At 38.3% G+C, this 23,157-nt stretch overlaps 1 protein-coding gene across 5 annotated transcripts in view; it reads right to left on the bottom strand.

Annotated features, from left to right (window-relative positions):
* Nucleotides 1–23,157, bottom strand: part of EMB1441 (zinc knuckle (CCHC-type) family protein) — a 43,376-nt gene that overhangs the window by 1,114 nt on the left and 19,105 nt on the right. For 2 of the 5 annotated variants that reach the window (XM_010275222.3, XM_019199718.2), the window contains exons 6-14: nt 13,542–14,082; nt 13,223–13,408; nt 12,017–12,310; nt 11,603–11,755; nt 11,033–11,187; nt 4,295–4,400; nt 3,290–4,189; nt 2,999–3,080; nt 1,066–1,452 (exon numbers count right to left, since the gene is read on the bottom strand). In XM_010275222.3, the coding sequence (XP_010273524.1) occupies nt 1,066–1,452; nt 2,999–3,080; nt 3,290–4,189; nt 4,295–4,400; nt 11,033–11,187; nt 11,603–11,755; nt 12,017–12,310; nt 13,223–13,408; nt 13,542–14,082 (2,804 nt within the window). Of the gene's footprint in view, nt 1–1,065; nt 1,453–2,998; nt 3,081–3,289; nt 4,190–4,294; nt 4,401–11,032; nt 11,188–11,602; nt 11,756–12,016; nt 12,311–13,222; nt 13,409–13,541; nt 14,114–23,157 lie in introns of all 5 variants that reach the window. The other 3 variants (XM_088893204.1, XM_010275223.2, XM_010275224.2) reach the window with 2 other exon arrangements.

Genomic DNA, 23,157 nt, shown 5'->3' with positions numbered 1-23,157 from the left:
CGGAAGGCGCGAAAAAGCACAAGGGCCATTTTGTGCTCGAGGCACAAGGCACAGACTTTTTTGAAGCAAAGCACAAAAATGCCAAAATTTTCAAAAAATGCAAAATATTAATTTAAACACAACATTAATTAAAATATAAACTAAAATTTTAAAATAAATGTTTAAAATACATAAACATAACATGTAAACATATTTAAAATGAAAATTTAAAAATAAAATCAAGCATAACATATAAAACATATTCAAGCATGTAAACTTCTATTCTCTTTATTTTTTTCCCCAATTGGAGTACTTCAAATAGCTAATATGATGTTAACATTATGCACTCCTGATTCTACAAGCCCCCTTTGTACCAAGCCCCTTGAGGCAAGCCCAAACAAGTGAGCTCCAAAAATCCTATATCTGCTAATATTGCTCATTCATTCATCCTAATAAAAGATATTTTTAAACAACACTTAAAGTTATAAAATCTTTTTTATAGGAATTAAGAACTTAAGACCTCAATATGGACTTTTTGGGCTTTGCCTCAAGGGGCTTGGTCAGGGTCCAGGGGCAGAGCCCCCGGCTCAGCTTTTAAGCATAAAAAACAGAAAAAAAGAATTGCACAAATTTTCAAAAGGTGCATCAGGGGCACGCCTAGGCACAACAGGGGCGTGGCCTTTTGAAAGTGTTATGCCTGGGATGCATAGGCACCAGGGGTGCATACCCTAAAATGTGCCTCGCCACATGCCTGAGCCATGCCTTAGGGGGAGGGGACTAAACGATGCTCTGGTATAAGCATAACACTTCAAAATACATGGAGAAGATGAGTTTCCACCTTTTTTTTTTGATCAATAAGAGAGGGAATAAGTATACAAAGGGGGAGATAAAATAACTTAGCTCCCCAAAAACAGAAAACACAGGGAATGCAAAGAAAAATATTAAAAACTAGCCCAAAAAACAGCCTCCCTACATGAAAATGCAAATAACTGCTATTCTACATGGTCTACAATATTAGAATAGCAGTAATCCGCTTTTAACGTGCAAATAAGTGCTTGTAGATTACAGTGGGAGAAATCTGAATACCTTTTCCTTTCTTTGCAGTGCCAGGGGTTATTTTCACCCGGTACTTGTATGATTGCAATGCATTATACGGACCACAGACAGGCACAGCATACAAGAGAATATCGTTAGGCAATGGAATCCCAGTTAAATAATCAGCATCGTTTAACTTTCCCTTCTCTTCTTCACCAATCTCATGAATGTCATCTTCCTCTATAGTGATCCTGTCCATGTTGGTAGCTGTGTCATCCAACAATACATCTGGAATATCTTCAGGACCCCCTCCATTCATTTTCTTATGGATAACTGCCTTTGAGTGGTTAGTGTCATCTGGATGTTCTGGGCAGTCCCGAGATAAGTGACCCGCCTTTTTACATTTATAACATATCTTCAGAGCATCATCTAGACCTGCTAAGTTGGAGGAAGAAAAACAGTAGTTGTCAGAAATAGTTGCAATTAAAAATTATAATGAAAATTAATGTGCAGAAGAGAAAATATAAATGCAGGATAAAATTCAGCATAGTTCAATAAAAACAGTTACATTCAAAACTATTGTAATTAAAAAGCTGACAACTGCCATTCTATTAGGCAAAAGGTTGAAAAACATGCCCTTTAACAAGTGTTGATTCTTTATCAAATTACCCATCTAAACCCTCTAGTTAGCAGACAGTAAAGATGGCTAGGAGGAATAATCAGGTTTATGAAGGAGATCCCACCTTGAAAGACCCTCAAAAAATCTAAGCCCCATGTCAATTTGGTGTATGCTCTGTCAGATACAGGACAACATTTTGTAATAACTAGTATCTATGTAACACAGAAGGAAAAGCTTTTCTTCATGAAATATATGGTTCCTTTAACATTGGTCTAAACCATCAAAAAGTTCACTAGATCAATAGAGAACTTATTCTCGAAAAAGTTGTCCTGACTATTTATTCTGGGAAAGTTGAACATCAAGAACTGCACTTCAGATTTCAGTCCAGATGTATTAGCAGCAGATATCAACAAATAACAGCTAGTCCAATCCCGGTGGTACCTCTTAAGGTTATGCATTTTAACTTGGTTCACTTTTTCCAAACTCACTCATATCGCTTACAAGTCACAATCCAAACTTCAGCTAATTCAAATGGCCCTAGCATTTAGAATGAAGAATTCATTTCGATGAAAAAAATAAAGAATTCCTTTAGATGGATCCACATAACAGCCAATTACCTTGCTGGTTCTCTTGAAAAGGGAGTTCACAGGTTAGTATAGGGTTCACCATTCACTAGGGCGGGGGCTCAGTATGGAGCTGGTTTTTCTTTGTTTCTAATACTTATTTTTATTGCTTTAGTCATAGTCTGTTTACTGTCATGTAATTTGATTTCCAATCATTTGTGGATATTTGTTTACAATTTACTTATTATTAATAATACCTCTCTTTGTTACTGATAAGGTAAATGAAAATTTTCAGCCAACCTATGTTTTGAACATGAAAGTTCAAACTCATTTTCTTTGGTTTGAGTAAGAAAGAGCCCACAAAAATGCAAATGCACTAAGAAGAATCGGCCCAGCCCATCCCATGATCATCCCTACTTGGTGAAAAGCTATGAATGATAGTGACGCCCTCCTTTACATGTAAGAAAAGCCAAAACAAGGAAAAAATCTCAATAGAGAAAGGAATGAAGTTACATTTGTACAAGATCAGGAATCAAATGGTGAGACAGGAAGTGTATGATGCCTCTTTGGGGATAATTCATATTTTCACAGTCAAATTACAAGAAGGGTTAATAATTTCCAATGTTTCAAGGAGTTGTCAGCCATTTAGCCCTGAGTGACCACAGAGACATTCATTACCATTGCCATTATTGTTGTTGATTTCCAATTGTTAAACTTTCGTAAACAATTCCACCATCCTTGTAATGTATCTACCACAATTGTACATTGATAACTGTAAATGGATGTCTTTCATTTTACATACCAGAAACTGATTTCTTTCCCTTGTCAGTTTCTACAAGTCCATCTTCTGGCTCCTCTTCATTTTTCAGTACTTTCCCAGCAGACTGAAAATTGTCATATTGATGTTAGTAAAAAGCATGTAAACCAATCAATACCACATAAAGTGGTAGGAGCACATACAGAATAATATTTAATAATAAATGGTAAACATATTCACTGAAAGAAGAAAAATATACAAGAAATACTCTTACTGACCCTGAAAATTATTTACTCAATGATCCAGATAGAATAAAAATGAAATGAAGTTACTCACAGCTAGTAAAGCCATACGAATTTTACGTTCTTCCTCATCTTGTTCTGCATACTTTTCCTTAATCTTCTTGAGTTTGCTCTTCTGGCCACGGCTGATCTTTCCACCAGACTGTTTTACCTTCTGAGAACTTTCATCTGCATGACTGCCTGAAATCCTATTTTCTTTGTACTCTTCTCTTTCATTCTCAACAGCTGCATCATTAGAGCTGCTTTTCTGGCCTTTCTTGAGCTTTCGCCTTTCAGCTTTTGAGATATATGGCCTATCTCTTGCTGCTTGTTTTCCTTCTTCACAATGGCTATCCTCCACCAAGTTTGCATTAGAACAATTGAGCTCATAATCTTTACTCAAGAAGTTAGAAGATCCAAGCCCAAGAGCCCTATCAATGAGATCTTCAAGATGGGGTGAGATAGAAGGTGAACTTTTTCCTGTGGTGTCAGATACATTCTCATTTTCAATGCCATTCAGCTCAGTAGTCACGCCTTCAATGGGATCTCTAGACAAGCCATCAAGTTTCATCTTAGAATGATCTAATGTTAAATCTGAAAGGTCACTCAATTCTTTTTTTGTATCTGTCATTTCTTCACCAGCAACATCCTTTTCAGATTCAGGATCAGAATTTTCTTCAAGAGGCATACTTTCTTCCATGTCATTTCCCCCTTCCTCTTCACCTCTTATCCTCCTCTCATTTAAATGTGATCCCAATGAGCTTTCATCCAAGCGAAATAATAACCCAAAACCCATAATAAGAGGGTGTGGGGGAAGAAAGTTCTTTTTCCCACGAATCATGAAACTTCCTACTGTAAGATATTCTCCTGTAGGAGCAGTTTTACTCACTTGATGGGGATAGACCCACCAAGCACTTGTTACAATCTTCGAATCCCATGCCTGGCTGTGGCAAACCTACAAATGGAAAACATTCAAGTCAAAACAAATTGCATATACCTAATTACCTAAATAACCCTCTCAGATACACCACCAAACCAAAAAACCAAACGGCTAACTTACAGTGAAACATCCTGCTTGGTTTAGAGTAAGAGGAGGTACTGGATGTTCTGGTTTGTGGTTCTTGATCACAGTACTCGAAGCTCCATGGAGTTCTGCATGGACATATCTGTTTCACGTTCAAAATCAGTTATATAAGCAAAAAAAATCATAATGAATTAAACACATCTTTTCTCTTCTCTTTTCTTTTTATAGCACAAATTTCCAAAACAATTTTATTGATAAGAAGTTACATTTGATATCGAAAATTATAGCCTAGAAACCTTTGGTAGTTCCATTTATATAATGCATATGCAATTGTCATCCAAGAAAAATAGAACACAAGCAAGTTGGTTACCCCCTTTGGAAGGAGTTGTAAAGTTGAACCTTGATGGGAGCAGCCAAGGCAATCTAGGACCTTCAAGTATAGGAGGGATCTTGAGGAATAAGGATGGCAACATTCTGTCCTTATTCTCAGGTCCAGTGGGTTATGGAGACTCTACAAGGGCCAAGATATTAGTTGTGGTACAAGGACTGCAGATTTCCAACCAACTTGGAGTGACTAATTTGATAGTTGAAGGAGACTCTAAGGAGATGGTGGGATGGATGTCGGACCCAGAAACTGTTGTTTGGGGATATAAGGACATCATCAAGAAAGTCAAATGGCTTACGAGAACCATGTTAGTTAGCTTTTAGTGGGTTAGTAGATTGGCAAATGCTTTGGTAGATTCTTTAGCTAAACAAGGGGCTTCAAGGGATTCTCTGTTTTTGGCTATTTTGCCAGTGTAATCTGAAAAGAGTTGGGTTTGGAACCACCTTTAAGGGGAGATTACACGTCATGCTTCCTCTTAGGGTGCTTCATGCTTGTACTATTTCTATCTCTATTTAATAAAATACCATTCGTTCATAAAAAAAAAAGACAAAAAAAATGGAGAAAAATTTGTGGCCAAGCTAGAGATTGATAGGGAAGTGATCTCTACCCAAGAGGAGAATTTTAGGATCTTTGTGGATCACTTCAAATCCATTTATAGAAGGCCATTGAATCACAAGTTGTGGGTAGAAGGTTTGGAATGACCAAGTTTGGGTTATGAAAAAGCAAGCTGGTTGGAGAGAAATTTTGAGGAGGAAAATACACAAGACAATTTTTCTAATGGATAGATCCAAGGCCTCGGGTCCAGATGGTTTCACAATGGCTTTCTATCAAGACTACCAGAAGTATTGAAGGATGAGTTGTGCAATGTTTTTAAGGAGTTTCTAGATAATCATAGTCAGCCCAAGAGTTAATGCCACTTTCTTGGCCTTAGTTGCTAGTCACTTGAAGGGCTTTTGATCGATCAACTTGGTGAGTAGTATTTATAAATTTTTAGTTGAAGTCATTTCTTTGAGGATTAAAGGGGTCCTCCCTTCTCTCATTAGTCAAACCCAAGGGGCTTTATACATGGAAGACAAATAATATAACAGATTCTGATTACTAATGAATGTGTGGAGGAGCATGGAAGATCTAGGCAAAAGGGCCTTGTGTGTAAATTGGAGCTTCAAAAAGCCTAAGATTTGGTGGACAGGAAGCTTTTATTAGAGGTGTTAAGAAACTACAGCTTTGGGGAAAGATGGTGTAATTGGGTGTTTGGTTGCATTAGTTCTTGCCACTGTTCTGTTTTGGTGAATGGAGTAGTGAAGGACTTCTTACTAGCTTCTATGGGTGTTAGGTAGGGTGATCCCCTTTGTCCATTTCTATTCACTTAGTAGCCTATTTGTTTAGTAGGATGATCCCGTTTGTTGAATGCCGATAGGGAGGACTTGATTAGAGGTTGGATATTAGGAAGAAATGATTTTTCAATTACCCACTTTCAGTTTGTAGATGATATAATTATTTCTTGTCAAGGGGTTGAGGTTAGAAAGTTAAGGAATCTAAAAGAATTAATAAGAAGGTTTGAAAGGCTTTATTAACTTGGGCAAAAGTTGCATAATAGGTGATATGGAGAATAGGGAAGTTAAGGCTATTGCGGTTGTCTTAGGTGTATCTCTATTTGGCCTTTGAAGTACCCGGGCCTTTCGTTAGGAGCCAACCCTAGGGAGAGTAGGTTTTTGAACCCAATGGTAGAAAAGTTTAAGAAGAGTTTAGCTTCTTGGAAAGAAAAAAAAAGAATTATATCGTATTGAGAGGGTGTATCACACTGATTAGGACTACTCTTGCCAATTTGCCTACCTACTTTCTCTCTATGTTTAGGATCCCTTCTAGAAAGTCAACAAATTAGAGAAACTTATGAGAGATTTTCTTTGGGAGCTGAGGGAAAGCAAGAAAAACCATTTAATTTAGAGGGAGATTGTGTGCAAAAGAGGAAGGGGGGTTTAGGATTAGGAAATGTGGTACAAAACAATGCAACACTATTAGGAAAATGGCTGTGGAGGTGGCCGTTGGAAAGTGGAAGTTTGTGGAGTGAAGTGGTGGCAAGTATCTATGGTTGTTTAGAGTGGTTGGGATGCTAGTGTATCTTGTTGGGCCACATTGGCAACACTTTGGAAGGCAATTCATATTTTTCTTCTTCAGTTTCTCAAGTATATTAGGTATGATGTGTATTTTGGGACTTCTATTCTGTCACATGGCCATGATTCTGGGTCCAATTCTAGTTTAATCCGACCAGTTGTACCATTCGAACTGTCACATGGCCATGATTCTGGGTCCAGTTCTAGTTAAACCCAGAAATTGGTCAAAATTGTTGACCAAGTCAAAAACTATCTAACTCGGGCAGTTGGACTGTTGATCCATTCAATCTGGTGACCAAGTCACAGGTTGCACACTAAATATGAATACAAACTACCAGAGGCCATAACATTGCAATTTGATGTCCGATTGGGATGATCTTTCCTTAATATAAAAGATTCTAATTAAAAATAAAGAAAAATGAGATCCTCCTTCTACTTCTTCCTCCTCCCCCCTCCTCTTAATGAGGCTTACACCTCCTTGTGTTCGGGAGGTTTCTGCCTCTAGGTAGTGGAGCATCTTGTGTCACCCTTTGCGTTTAAAACATTGTTCCGAACAAAATCCATCACCCATCAACTAAAGAAACACAAAAACCTTCAACTAAAGAGAGAAAATAAAGACAATGCTCCAAAAAGAACATAGACCCCAATCAACCACATCCAACCATCTCACCCAAAAGGACTTCCCAAAACCATCTTATCCCTAAACAAACCTTTTAATACTCCCTTCCTTAATCGATGTACTATAATTTCTGTTTTCTTTCTTAATTTTCTTGCTAGTGCCTTTCCCCAAAAGTCCCTACTTCAATCTGCTCAAAACTGTTGAGACTTGAACAGTTCGTAATTGCTTCTTGTTTCTAGACCTCCTTACTGCATTGGGCATATGCTCTTTGGATCCTAAATCCTCCTTATGCTCATTTAATTTCTCTAATTCGAACACCATGTTTTTCTCAAACGTTTGAGCTACCACCTCCTCTCCAGGGTCTTCACAGGCAGTCTCTTTAATTTCCAAACCCCTTGATGCTTCTTTATTTTCTACCAGCTTTCTTGTGAACCCCCCTTGGGCCGAGTTTACCAAAGCTTCTTCCACGCTGTGTTTTCTACAAGGTTCTCCTTCAAACTCTTTAAAAGCTTTTCTGCAGATTCCTCCCTTCCGAGAAAAAATAAACCCAGAATTTTACTTACTTTCACTTCTTTGTTGACCACCGTTTCCAAATCCATCTGTTTCCAGTTTCTTGAGTTTCATCTAGGCTGATTTCATCTTCCTCTTCTAGTGCTTTAGTCTCCAGTTTCGCTTCAGCCTCCTTATCTTTGTCCAACAGGAAGGTTCTATACTTCCTTCTTTCATTGTAAGCTGAATCAGCTGATACATGGGTCTCTCAGTCTGCCTACTCTCTTATGGATTCTTTAGCTCATGGAGTAAATCAAGAGTGGCGATCATGGGGAAACTATCCTTTAGATGTAATAAAAAGCTTAATTGGGCTATTTTAGGTAGACACGGGGGAGCAGCAATGGGCTGGCTCCATAACAGCTTGACTATAAATAAAATGTATAATGACACATTGCACAAATAGTCTCTATAGTCTATACCATTTCCTTTATCAATGAAATATTTTTCAAGTTACCAATCCAAAAATGCCATTAACTTATTAACTTTTCATGCCTTTAACTTTAAGAAACACCACCTTAAAAGTTAATATGAGATGCATTCATTATTTTTTGTGTTTTCTGTTCTTTTTTTTGAACAAGTATATAAGCAGCAAAAAGAGATTGCATTGACTTTTATGTACACTAAGGCACTATGCATTGCAAATCTACTAACATATATTATATTAAAAAGATGGTCTGTTCACTATTATGTTTTCAATTAAAAAATGTTGTAAGATACTCCCCTACCCCTCACAAGACTCCAGATAGCTGGGGGCTGGGGCCATAATTGAGTAATAACCTTTATTTTTTTAACTCCCTTAAAAAGACTTGTGGGTTAGCCACCAATGAACACAGAATATCCATCACCTGTTTGTCAGTAATCTTATCTGAATTAATTTTGTTTTCAAGATTTTCCATTTCCCTCACCTCAAATTGTCCACAAAGTGCAAATGGAATCATCTCCCACACTGCCTTTTCTCTCTTATTTAGTCCTCTCAACTTCCAGTTATGAAGGAAGTTGTCTATACTCTAGTGACTGAAAAATATGCCTTCTTTGATCACAATTAACCCTGTCCACAGCCATGTCCCTTCTTTGAAGTTTTGTGCCTGCAAGGCATTTATCTAATGCAGCTGTCCGTACCAGAAAAGCTACCTCTGAAGGGACACAAGATGCATTCAATTGTCTGTTCATGTTTTCAAGATTTATGGGCTGGTAAAAATGGGTCATGGATTTAGGTTTTTGGTATGAGTCATGTGCTTAGATTTGGATGTGATCATGGTTTTAGGCTGGAATATGTGTATTGTGGGCTTAAGCTTGGATTTGGCTATGGTTTGCCTTGGATATAGGCTTGACTTTGGACCTATCTAGAGGCTCATAAATTTGGTTGCACATTTGGGTTTGATTTTGGAGTCTAGATCCTAACTTTATTAGTAGCTAAAGCATTGTCCCTTCTCACATGAGTACACATATCAAGATTTTAGCTTTTGCTAAATATTTGTTAATTATGAAATAAAGAATAAATTACTTGCAGCGAAGTGCCAAGCACCCCTTAACCATAAACTAGCTTCTGCTATCCTTTCCCTTATTACAGTCATCAGACAATTCCTCAACAAAAGAAAACAAGCTGAACACTGTTTGTTTAGCACTTAAGCCATTAGATTGAGAAAACCATTAACCGAACTTCAAATACATGAAAAAGTGGCTCTCAATTCCCTGGCTAGATATCTTATTCTCATCAAGATATGTCTGGTATTTCCAAACTTTGTTTTTCTTCAGCCAACACACAACTACCTCAGAGCCCCCTCCATTAGTGGAGGCCACAGCTGCCCAACTCCTTCGAAGGTCATCACTAGAGTAATCCGCAAAGAGATCAGTAGTTTTTAGCCAAATGATTGCCCTTGTCAATATACAATCCTTTATTTCAGCAATGCTTCTCTCCTCCTAGAAAATTCTAGCATTTCTTTCCTCCCAAATGGTCCATAAGAGGGGCTGCCCTAATACATTTTTCCACATTACTTTCCCTCTCTTTGTTGGCCAACCAAAAAAAGGCGGATCAAAAAGCAGATTTACTTCAGGAGGAAAGTACCACCTGTACCCAAACAACATAAAAACCCAATTCCAAATATTTACTGTAAAAGAACAAGAAATCAGTAGGTGATAACAGTCCTCATTCTCCACTTTACATAAAATGCACCAATTGAGGGACAAGCATGAATAAGGTCTCTCTTTTTGTACATTGTCCACAGTATTAATTTTACCATGATACACTTCCCAACAAAAACCAGCAATTTTAGGTGGAATTGGCCTTGACCATACTTCTTTAACTGGGAACAACAAAGGGGAAGGAGTAGAGCATAGGGATTCTCCACTTTATTTTTTCCCAATTGCACTACTTCAAGTAGTTGATGTGATGTTAAACATTTCGTGCTCTGGATTCTACGAGCCACCTTTGTACCAAGCCCCTTCAGGCAAACCCAAACAAATCTATGTTGAGGTCATAACTTCTTAATCCTTAAAAAAATATTTTAAAATTTTTTGTTTTCTTTTAAAAATATCTTTATTAGGATTAATAAATGAACAACATAAGCAAATAGGAGGCTGGAGCTCCAAAAACCCCCTACTTGCTAATGTTGTTCGTTTATTCATCCAAATAAAAAATATTTTTAAAAGACAATTAAAATTATAAAATCATTTTCTGTAAGGATTAAAAATTTAAGACCTTAACATAGACTTGTTTGGACTTGCCTCAAGGGAAGGGGCATGGTTTGGAGTCCAGGGGTGAATCCCTTGGCCTAGCCACTAGGCTTAAAAAAGAGCAAAATGCACAAATTTTGAAAAAGCGTGCACCTTTTGAAAATGTGCCTCGCCTATGTACCTAGGCACACCTTTTAAATCAATGGATAAGAGCCACCATCCCAAATATGTTTGCAAACATATGTAGAAGAACCTAGCAACAAAAAGCCTCATGCTGAGAATTCTTGGAGAGAACAATATGGTATACCACATCTTTGCTCCAGCTGGGATGGATAGCCATCTTTTTCAAAATAATAGAACCTTTAACTACAGAACCAAAAGTTATAAAAAACATTAATAGAGAGAAGCTTATCCTCATTTTAAGAGCATCCACTTACATATCTCCTTTTGACATATAGCGTTTGACGATCATCTCATTCTGTTGAGCATCACGTCCACTGATAACTAAATAATTTTCACTGCTGATGAACCAATTAAATTTCTCAAACCAGTGAACTTTACGCATATGTGAGATTGCAGCAACAGACTTTTCCTGCAAATAAAGGTAATGGATAAACAAGATGCCAGAACTTTACAAATAAGAATCGGTGCCCAGGCCTTCCAATTGAAAGGGAAAAGTGTGTTGTATAAGATCAGGAATGCAAGATTTAGAAGACAAAGGTTATAATGGGAATATCAATTATCAAGCTAATATATCTTACACTCTAGATGTGGAATTTTAAACTCCTTTAATATAGTGTATTAAATACAAGCACATAATATATGGGTCTGGAAAGTTTTGTAAAACGCTGATGCAACATGTTTGTGGCTTGGTATTCATTCCCAGCTCTGTTGTAAATTGTAATTGCAAATTAACTCAAATTAATAAACTTATTTCATTACTGATAAAAAAAATTGCAAGCACAAAATAAATTCTGGAAGATAATTTCTTTCACCATGTATGCTACCTGTGAAAGTTGGAGACGAGTCTTCCTCTCAGCTGCTTTAAAAGCTTTCTCATGTGCTGTAACAGTTTTCTCCTGTTTACTCTCTTGTTTCTTCTTTAATTCGTACCACCTTCGAGCATTGGCATGTGCTGAAAGTGCCAAGTCGACTTCTACCTGTAAAAGAAACAGATAGTGAACAACAAACCATGTTTCCAGATGGACACATAGATGTGAAGATGCATGACATCAAAAGTAATACATGCATAGACATTTATATGTATATGCAAAAAAATAGTATAGTTGTACTAATGAAGATAATGCCATTGCATTAAGGAAAATAATTTTTTAATGATAAAAACAATTCCTTTTTTTTTTGCTAATTCATATAGGAGATGCTAGGGTGTGGAAATCTGAGTTTATAACTTATGGAAACACCTTATCAACAGGGCGGGTCTTTTCATCATCATCCATTTCATCGAGATTGTTGCTCAATAGTAGTGTCATGCAATTTCTTTCAAGATTAAGCTTGTCAATCAGCCCAGCTATAGGGTTTCCTGACTTCCTCTCTTCCTTTACCATACGAGCAAGATCCTCCCAATCCATTCCATTTGCAAGAGCCACACGGACAGCTAATATTGCAGCATCAACATCTTGTAGGTTGTATTCTATCAATTCTGCCATTCTAACACAATGGTCTACCTCTTTCTTCAATGTATGCACACGATTTTCCTACAATGCCAAATAGAAATTTAAAATTTAAAAGAAAAGGACATGGAGTAATGAAACTTGAGATGTTTGCACAGATTTCCATATGAATTCTAAGATGAAAAACAAGAAGACCAGAAATTAAAATTATCTAAAGGCCATATTAATACAAAGTTGAAATATAACCATAACCCAGAGTAGACCATATATGAACCACTTAAAAGATTCATTATTTCCTTGGAGGGAAAAATATCCAAAGATATAGTGCATTCCAATGAAAATAGTCATTCATGACCAAGACCTTCCAGACATGGAAACAAAGACAACCTGGCATCAGAAGACCAGTTTAATAGGCACTCATTAATCAGGAAATGACATATGATGTCATATTGATAAGATTACATCAGCCTTTGGTCAGTCTTGCATGGCAAAAATGCATGAGTTAGAATCCAAACCCCACACAAGATCATAATCTAGCATACCCCAATCTAATCTTTCTACATGAGCCCTAGGAGGTGGGGCTGTGCCATATAAATTTTTAAAGTAATCAACAAGCTCTTCCGCACTCCTTTTTGGATGAGTTATCTTCCTCATTTATCACTAATCTGGAAATAAAGTTTTTCTTGGCTGATAAAAAAAATGAAGTTTTTTTTGTTCCTTCCATTAACAAGGGAATGGATAAACTTCGAATTTTCATCTCCTTATATTAATCCATTTGCACCAGGATTATACAACATGATTTTTCAGATAGCCTCATTAAAAGCAAATAATAATAATAAATAACAACCATAATGCCCTATAATTTTAAACATGTTAAAGTGGTAAGCTGCAATTCACCTTGGCAGCAAAGAAACCAATAAAAACGAATCGTAAATTTAGATTAAAAGTTTTTTATGGGTTTTGACTTCTAGTGGCATCGCAAGAAAAAATATAGACCTGATCTGAGCGTATTTTGCTGAGTTTCTGCATGGCAGAGCCCTCTTTTGCCCTTTGCTGTTGTTCAGCCCTCTGGCTTTCAATTTTACTGTAAAACTCATCCAATGCAACATCAAAGGTGTCCAGCTTAGTGAATTCCCGTGACTTGAACTGGTTTAGTAAAATGGGGCAGAATTCATCATAGATCTGTAAACAAGTCAAGAAAAGAGAGAGAACAAAATGACCAACAAAGCAATGAAGCAAAAATATCATATACAGAATCAGATTAAAACACATCAAGTAGAAGGGCAATTTGATGGATTCTAGTCTGAATAGCAACCTGGTCCAAACTGCCTCCTTGAGATGGTAGACTGTCCTTCTTCCCCAAAGCTTTGTGTTGCATTAAGATGTATCCTTCAGGAATTGTCTCACCTGATATAACATCTTCAAGCCAGCCTTCAAATTTAGCAACAGCCTGAGCCAATAGTTGAATTTTATTATTGTCTATTTTACCATCATTTGCAACTTTTGTGTTTGGAACCAGACCAGCATCTAATATAATATGCTCAGCGAGTGCAGGTCCATAACCCAACACCTCTCCAAGAACTGACTTCAAGGTGCCTTGCTTAGCATGAGAGCTACTATCAGCTATTTTATTTGAAGGAACCAGCTTCCCATTTTTTTGGCTACTCTGAGATCCTTTAGACGTATTGGAAGCATTTAGACTACTTCCATCAACCTCAACAGAGTCATTGATATCATATGCCCTTGAAGAAGTAAGTGCTACTTGCAACTTTGTAATATCAGTCTTCTCAAAAATACGACAAGCCTCAATTGGATACCGATGGCGTGACATGATTGCAAACCCTTTGTCATCATCCCTGTAGTTAATGAGCTATCAACTATTGTTGACTGAAACAAAACAATATTTTTCAAAGAGCGATCAAAACCTGATACTAACAAATTATTGTGCTTCTAATCTGGATGGCATTTCATTAAATAAAGGACAGTAAAACAACAAAATGCAAAACAAGACAATGCAATATAAAAAAACTTCAGGCAAATTAGCACATCATCCACCCTAACCTTTAAGAAGAAAAAGGAAGGATCGTTTTAATAATAAAAGAAATATTCATTAAATAAAAAGGACCATTCAAGAAGTGGAAGAAATCACCAAGGAAGATATAACAATAAAACATCAACACCCAATTCCTGGTAAAAAACAAAAAACAGAACTCCCATTTCAAACTTTGTCTATCATCCTTCTCACATCTAGACAACACCATGGAAACTTGGGAACTCTTGAAACCAGAATTATCAATCCATCCTGGTTACTCCGCCAACACCTCACCTGTGTAACTTCCATGCTAACCACTTTACATACCAAGACCCTCAGCATCATTTGACCATTTCGTTCATACCGATAGAACCTCAACATCCTTCCCAAGTTCCAACCGTGGTTCTACCAACTTGCATACCCCCTCCCTACCAAACAATTCACATTCATTCTTTTATGGGCATTCATCGCCTGCAATTCCATCTCTGTTTTCTAATTCCAAAATACAATTTTCTACAAATTCTTTACCCAAGAAACAACAAACTCAATTTCTTGCCAACTTTAACTTCATTATCAACCACCCAATTTGAATCCATCTTTTTACCTAACTAACAAACTATGTCAATTCAAATGTCAATGTCATCCTCATGCTGATTCATTATTTCTTCTGTATCCTTCGTAGAAAAATCTACAAAGTCCATCTTATAACAACATCGTGCTCTCAATGGGTGGCTAAAGGATGTTGAGGCTGCTCTTTGCTTGTATCAGAATGAACTAAAGTTCAAATTGCTGCCTGGAGGAATAGATGTGAGACTTTAATGGGTAAAAGGGATGTGAGTAGCATAGCTGATGCTTTAGCTAAGCAAGGGGTGGGAAGAGATCAATTGTTTTGACTTTTGAGCATAGATGTAAGAAAGTAAAAAGTTAAGAGATAAGAATCCTTCTCTCAAAAGAGTGAAGAATGTATATATGTGCATTATTATTATAATTAATAAAACCAATGATTATGGGCAGCCTCATATATTCTCTTTCTTGGAAAAACTATCCCCATTAGCAATTTGAGAAAAATGTGACATTAATTGTTCAAAGAATTGTTAGTGCAGACTAGACAGGTCTCTAATTTCACCTGAATGGGAAGAACTTTTTCCCCTTTCAAATCAGGAAGCACTACCTAGGGTGATTTCTGATCATATTCCTCTGATCCTAAGTACGAGTGGTGTGAAAAAGAACCTCCACCCTTTCAGGTTGGAGCATTGCTAGTTGGACTCAGAGGATTTGGTGACAAATGTTAAAAGGTGGTGATCTGATTGTTCTTTTGAAGGTTCATCCAGCCATGTTCTCCTCAAAAAACTAAGTGGTTGAAAGGAAAATTCAAGGCTTGGCAGAAGAGAATGTCAAAGATGGAGGTGGGAAAAAGGGAAGAGTGCATGAAAATCATAGCTGATATTGATGTAGAGGAGGAGAGTGGGTCATTGGACGAGGAGAAAAGGAGGAGAAGGCTCTTAGCTAAGAAGGTGTTTGACACTCTAATGCACCAAGCTGAAGTCAAGTGGAGGCAAAGAGCTAGAGTAATGTGGCTGAAAGCAGGTGATATTAATCCTGCTTTCTTCCATAAGGTGGCCGATGCAAGAAAGAGGGTTAATTCCATAAAAAAGCTGGAATTGGAAGGCAGGGCAGTGAACAATGAGGAAGTCATAGCAGATGCTTTTGTAGATTTTTATAAAGATCTTTTCAAGGAACCTTGCAAAAAAAAGACCAAGGCTGGATGGTTTGAATTTTGAATGCTTATCTGAACAGCAGAGTTTAGATTTGGAAAAACCTTTCTCAGAGGAAGAGGTTAAGAAGGTTGTAGAAGAGTTGGAAGGGGAAAAGGCACCAGGCCCAGATGGTTTCACAGTTCTGCTTTTTAAGAAGTTCTGGGAGCTCATTAAAACAGATCTATTAAAGGTCCTGGAAGAATTTCATGATTCTGCAACCCTTGAGAGAAGTTTAAATCCAACATTTATTTCCCTCATCCCCAAAAAGGAAGGTAATACAAAGTTGAAAGATTTCAGACCGATTAGCTTGATTGGAAGTGTTGACAAGATCCTAGCTAAATTTCTGGCCAACAGGTTAAAAAAGGTGGACTCTCTAATCTCTAAGTACCAAGGGGCTTTCGTCCACAACAAGCATATTCATGATGTAGTTCTCATAGCAAGTGAACTAATAGACTCAAGGCTAAGAAGTGAAGAAAGTGGGCTAATCTGTAAAGTTGACTTAGAGAAGGCTTATGACCATGTTAATTGATCTTTCTTGGATTATTTTCTGAACAGAATGCACTTTGGCTCTAAGTGGAGAAAGTTGGATGAAAGTTTGCTTTTCCACTCCAAGATTTTCAGTGCTTGTGAATGGAGTAGCCAGAGGAAATTTCAGCAGTTCAAGAGGTTTGAGACAAGGGGACCCTCTGTCTCCTCTTCTCTTTCTATTAGTCAAGGAAGGTTTAAGCAAGTTGGTAGATAAGGCTGTGGAGGGGGAGCTAATGGAGGGTTTTCGAGTGAAGCCCAATGGGACTACCATTCCAATTCTACAATATGCTAATGATACACTCTTCTTCTGTCAGGCTTCAGATGAGCAAGTTCTGAACCTGAAGTATCTTCTTTTCTGGTTTGAGATTGTGTCAGGCTTGAAAGTAAATCTAGCAAAGAGTGAGATGATGATAGCAGTGGGAGAGGTCCCTAACATTCAAGGTTTGGCAGATTTATTGGGGTGCAAGGTGGAACAGCTACCTTCAAAAAAATTATTTGGGGTTGCCTCCGGGTTCCAAGTGTACTAAAACCATTTGGAACCCAATAATAGAGAGAATGGATCAGAAATTGGCTCCTTGGAAAGCAAGGTATCTCTCCAAAGGGGGGAAGATAAACTCTTATTAAAAGTGCACTAGCAAGTTTGCCAACTTACTTTATATCTCTTTTTCCTATCCCCTCGGAGGTGGTGGAAGTTTTAGAAAGGAAGATGAGAGGTTTTCTGGGAGTAGGCTAGAAGGATTCACACAAATACCATCTTGTAGAATGGAGTCTAAAATCTTTCAACCTAGCTCTGCTAGGAAGCTGGTTATGGAGGTTTGATGCTAAGCCTGATATCCCCTGGAGGAAACTAATAGCAGAAAAATATGAGCTGGACGACAGTGGTTGGGGTAGTGGTCCACCTTTGTTGACTTACAGGTGTAGCCTGTGGATAGGAATATGCAGAGCTTAAAACCTGTTCAGAAGGGGAATCGGCTTCAAAGTTGGGGATGGGAGAAGGATCAGGTTCTGGTTGGATCCCTAGACTGGGGAGAGATCTCTTAAGGAACTGTTTCCCACCCTGTTCAATCTGGCTGTAGATAAAGAGGCAATGGTAGCTGATACCTTTGTGTTGAGGGGCAATGCTATATGCTGGGTTCCAGCCTTCAGAAGGGATTTCAATGACTGGGAGATTCAGCAGGTTGGAAATCTCCTAGCTTCGCTATTGATCAAAAAAAAATCTCCTAGCTTCGCTTCAGTCTCATGTGTTGAATCTGCAATCGGAGGATACCTTAGGGTGGAGATGGAACAGAAGCGGGGAGTTTTCAGTTAAATCCTTCTACAACTCCATAGTGGGAGGGTCTGAAGCTCTCCTTCCTGGCTGGGCTATTTAGGAGACTGTGGCACCCTCCATGATGAGGCAAAAAAAAGAAGAAAAAAAAAAAGAAAAAAAGAACAAATGTGTGTATGTATTCTGTTTTGCATTCTTGTAGTAGGATCCCAAATTGTCGTTTATGGGTAGCATTGTTGATAGTTTGGGACCAGGGGTATTTTCGTCATTTTATAAGTCAGTTTTTTGAGCAGGGGCAGTTGGGTACATTTCTGTTGGGTTTTAGTCTCTTGGGTCTTTTTGTAACAAAAGTTATTTTTTAAGGGTTCATTTGAAGTTAGTTTTATTCTTAAGGAGTTGTTGGTGAGAGGGAAACTTTCTAGGGGCTTATGTGTAAATATTTTTAACTAGCTTGTCCAGCAAGCCAGTGAATTTTATAAAAAAGAAAGGGGTTGTTTCTGTAGGGGTCTTTTTTTAGTTCTTTCTCTCTTGTTTGAGCTGTAGCTCAGCCCAGCTAGGGTCTTCAAGCATTGGGAGCTTGGGTTTTGAGGAGTCGACCCATTTTGGCAACTTCCAATCCCTCCATCGCTGAGCGTCCGACGGGAGGCCAGCTTGCTGCCATTGCTACTGTAGCGGAACCGTTCCAGGAGGAGTTTTGCTTCAGGTTCAGGTCTGAAACCCTAAAAATCCAACTTATTTTGCTGTTTTCAGCTTGGTATTTTTTGTGCTTATTGCTGTATACTTGAGGTACTGCATGTAACTTGTCTTTCTGTCCACATCAAGTGGTATCAGAGCAAGTTCTTTCCTTGGGTTTGCTTCAAAGTTCATCCCCTTCTTGTGTTTTTCTATATTATCATGGCTGCAAAGGGTGGTCGTGGTAGGGGTGGTAGAAGACCACAACATGTCACTGTAGAAGTTTTCCAAGAGGCTATAAGAGGACTGCAAGAACAGATTGAACATCCTGCTCAACTTATAGCTTAAAATGCTGCAAGGGATGGTGACGTAGCAAATGATTTGAGGCTAGGAAGAAGAAGGCAAGCTCCTAGAGTTGATGAACAACTCACTAACATTATTAGTAAAGAATCAAGTGAAGACATTGAGCAACCTGAAGGTGATCAGCATGGAAGGAATAAAAACCAGCGGTGGGAAGACCGAATAGTGCAAGCTTTACAATCCAATCAAGGTGATGGTGTTCAACTTCAAATTTCTGAGTTTGATGGTGAGTTGGAACCTAAAGAGTTTCTAGACTGGTTGGACAGCATTGAAAATTATTTTGATTGGAAAAAAAATGAATGAAGAAAGAAAAGTGAAGCTTGTAACAGCAAAGATGCGTGGGACAGCCTTAGATTGGTGGAAAAATTACCAAAGGGACAGAGAAAGGAAGGGGAAAAGAAAGGTTAGTTCCTGAGGAAGAATGAACGAGAAGCTGAAGTCCCAATTTTTACCACCAGACTATGAGCAAACTCTTTACCAAAGGGTGCAGAATTTAAGGCAATAAAAAAAGAGTGTGAAGGAATACACAAAAGAGTTTAATAGATTAACTCTTCAGAGTAATATGTCAGAAACTAAACAGCAAAAAGTTAGTAAATATATCAATGGTTTGAGGTTGCCAATACAAGATCAAATCAGCCTACATTACCCGTATAAGGTAAAGGATGCATATCAGCTAGCTCTAAAGGTTGAAGCTCAACTGAGTCGGAGCTCAGGGCAGAGGCTAAGTGTTGTACAAGGTACATCTTCATCAGTAGGTCAAAGTGTTGGGGCTGGTAGGGGTCGTGTGATCAACCAAACACGACCTACAATCCAAGGGACTTCAAATGCAACAAAGAACAGTCAAGGCAGCCTACTATTAGATGTTTCAGGTGTATGGAGTTGGGACATCGTTCAAATGAATGTCCTAAGAGAATGATTGAAGGGCAAACACATTTGGTTGATGAAGTCATTGATGAACAACAAGGTGACATAGGCCATGTTGAGGATGAGCAAGTGGCTGAAACTACTGAAGCTAATGCTTTAAAGGAAGAAAACTTGGATGGGGATATTGAGGGCAAAGCTCTAGTGATACGACACTCAAAGGTTGCACCTCAAGAACCACTACCAGGGGACTGGTTGAGAAAGAATATTTTAGAACACGTTGTACAGCTGGTGGGAAGTTGTGTAACCCGATTATTGACAGTGGGAGTAGTGAGAGAATCTTGTTTCTCAAGAAATGGTGGATAAATTACAGCTCAAGATTGTTCAACGCCGATCATATGTGGTTCAACAAAGAAAATAAGGTAAGAGTTTCTTCTAAATGCCTAGTTAATTTTTCTATTGGTAATACATTTGAAGAATCAATATGGTGTGATGTTGTCCCAATGGATGCATGTCATATCCTCTTGGATCGTCCATGGTAATATGATCATAAGACCATTCATTATGGGGACAAGAACACACACAGCTTTGTGAAAGACAATAAGAAGATAACTCTTAAACCAATGCAACTTGATTAATTTCCAAAGAAGGAAACAAAGCCAACCACTACTCTCTTCACCTCAAATAAATTGGCTCAAGAATATGGGAATTTGGATGTTGTTTACGTGTTGGTTACAAAAGAAGTTAGCAAAGAAACACCTGTTCCAAAGTTAGTGAAGAAGCTACTTCATGAGTATGCTGATGTGATGCCTGAAGAACTACCTGATGGCCTTCCTCCCCTAAGAGGTGTACAACATCATATAGATTTAATGCCGAGAGCAGCATTGCCTAACTTACCCCACTATAGAATGAGCCCTAAGGAGCATGAGGAGCTCCAAAAACAAGTAACGGAGCTGTTGAAGAAGAAGCTGATCCGTGAGCGCTTAAGCCCATGTGCTATACCAGCTTTGCTCAAACCAAAGAAAGATGGTAGTTGGCATATGTGTGTTGACAGTCGTGCCATTAACAAGATTACAGTTAAGTACAGGTTTCCCATACCCCGCCTTGATGACATGTCAGACACATTGGCTAGTTCACAAGTCTTTTCAAAGATAGATCTAAAGAGTGGATACCATCAAATTCGTATCCAGGAGGGGGATGAGTAGAAGACTGCATTCAAGACTAAGGAAGGTCTTTATGAATGGCTAATTATGCCATTTGGGTTGTCTAATGCTCCTATCACCTTTATGAGGTTCATGAGCCAAGTTTTAAGGCCGTTCATGGGGAAGTTTGTGGTAGTTTATTTTGATGACATACTCAAATACACAGCCACTTAGGACACTTGAGAGCAATCCTAAAAGTCTTGAGACAAAATCAGCTATATGTAAATTTGAAGGTGTAATTTTATGACAGATCGATTGGTGTTTTTGGGGTATGTTGTTTCAACCAAAAGGATTGAGGTGGATCAAGAAAAAGTCAAGCTATTCAAGAGTGGCCAACACCAAAGACAATGACTGAAATTCGTAGTTACCATGGGCTAGCAACTTTTTATCGTCGGTTTATAAAGAATTTCAGCACTATTGTGGCACCCATTACTGAATGCTTGAAAGGAGGTGAGTTTACTTGGACTCTCGCAGCTGAAAAAAGCTTCCAAGAGCTAAAGATGAGGATGACGAAGGCTCCAGTATTGGCTTTACCTGATTTTAACAAGCTCTTTGAAATTGAATGTGATGCATCCCATGTTGGGATTGGAGCTGTCCTTAGCCAAGAAGGTCGTCCAGTTACTTACTTTAGTGAGAAACTCAATGATGCTAGAAGGAGGTATTCCACTTATGATGTTGAGTTTTATGCCATTGTGCAAGCGCTGAAGTTTTGGAGGCATTATCTTATCCAACGGGAGTTTGTGTTGTATTCAGACCATGAAGCATTGAAACACCTTAACTCCCAACAGAAGATAAAGGGAAGACATGCTAAATGGGTTGACTTTCTACAAGAATATAATTTTGTTTTGAAGCATAAGGCTGGACAACAAAACCGGGTAGCTGATGCTTTTAGGAGGAGAGTTCACTTGGTGTCAACAATGTCTACTAATGTTGTGGGATTCAACTCAATCAAAGACCAATACCAAGATTACCATTATTTTGGCCCTATTTGTAGAATCTATATAGTAGGTGACAAGGATATTCGAGCCAAGTTTGTGTGGAATGATAGTTATTTATTCATGGGTAATAGGTTATGCATTCCATCAAGATCCTTGAGGGCATTACTCCTTGCTGATTTGCATTGCAAGGGACATTTCGGTCGCAAGAAGACACTTGAAATGGTCTCCAAAAGGTACTTTTGGCCAAGGCTACAAAAGGATGTGTAATATTATGTTGATAGATGTAACTGCCAAACATCTAAGGGGCAGCATCAAAATACAGGTTTGTATCTTCCCTTACCCATACCAGAAGTGCCATGGACTGATTTGCATTGCAAGGGACATTTTGATCGCAAGAAGACACTTGAAATGGTCTCCAAAAGGTACTTTTGGCCAAGGCTACAAAAGGATGTGTAATATTATGTTGATAGATGTAACTGCCAAACATCTAAGGGGCAGAATCAAAATACAGGTTTGTATCTTCCCTTACCCATACCAGAAGCACCATGGACTGATATTACTATCGATTTTGTGTTGGGGTTGCAAAGGACAGCTAGGGGTAATGACTCTATCTTTGTTGTGATTGATCGTTTCTCTAAAATGACCCACTTTATTGGTTGCCAAAAGACTTTTGATGCTTCTCATGTAGCTAACTTGTTTTTCAAAGAAGTTGTTCGGTTGCATGGATTGCCAAGATCTATCACATCAGATCGTGACACAAGATTCCTTAGCCACTTTTGGAGAACTTTATGGAAGCGTATGGGTACTACCCTATAATATAGCAGTACATTTCACCCACAAATAGATAGACAAACTGAAGTGGTTAACCGAAGCTTAGGCAACTTGTTGAGGAGCCTAGTTGGAGACCACTTAAAGCAATGGGATCTTATCCTACCACAAGCCGAATTTGCCTTCAACGATTCAGTTAATAGATCTATAGGGAAGACTCCTTTTGAGGTTGTGTACGGTCGGTCACCTAAAAGTGTTGTTGATCTAGCTCCTATAACAGGGTTGCGGCGAGTGAATGATGATGTCGAAGCTTTAGATGAATCCATTCGAGAGATTCAAGAGAATGTACAGCAGAAGCTAAAAGAAAGCAACCAAAGGTATAAAGAAGCTAAGGATAAGAATCATTGGATGAAAGAGTTTCATGAGGGCGATCTAGTCATGGTTTATTTGCGGCCTGAGAGGTTTCCCGTTTGGACCTACCATAAGTTGAAGCAAAAAAAGATTGGTCCGTGTCAAGTGCTGAGACGGTTTGGTGACAATGCATAT

This window comes from Nelumbo nucifera, chromosome 8 (genome assembly GCF_055504915.1).
Source record: "Nelumbo nucifera cultivar China Antique chromosome 8, China Antique-T2T, whole genome shotgun sequence".
Lineage (NCBI taxonomy): Eukaryota > Viridiplantae > Streptophyta > Magnoliopsida > Proteales > Nelumbonaceae > Nelumbo > Nelumbo nucifera.
The sequence above is the reverse complement of the archived record's forward strand: the minus strand, read 5'-3'. Positions and strand labels throughout refer to the sequence as shown.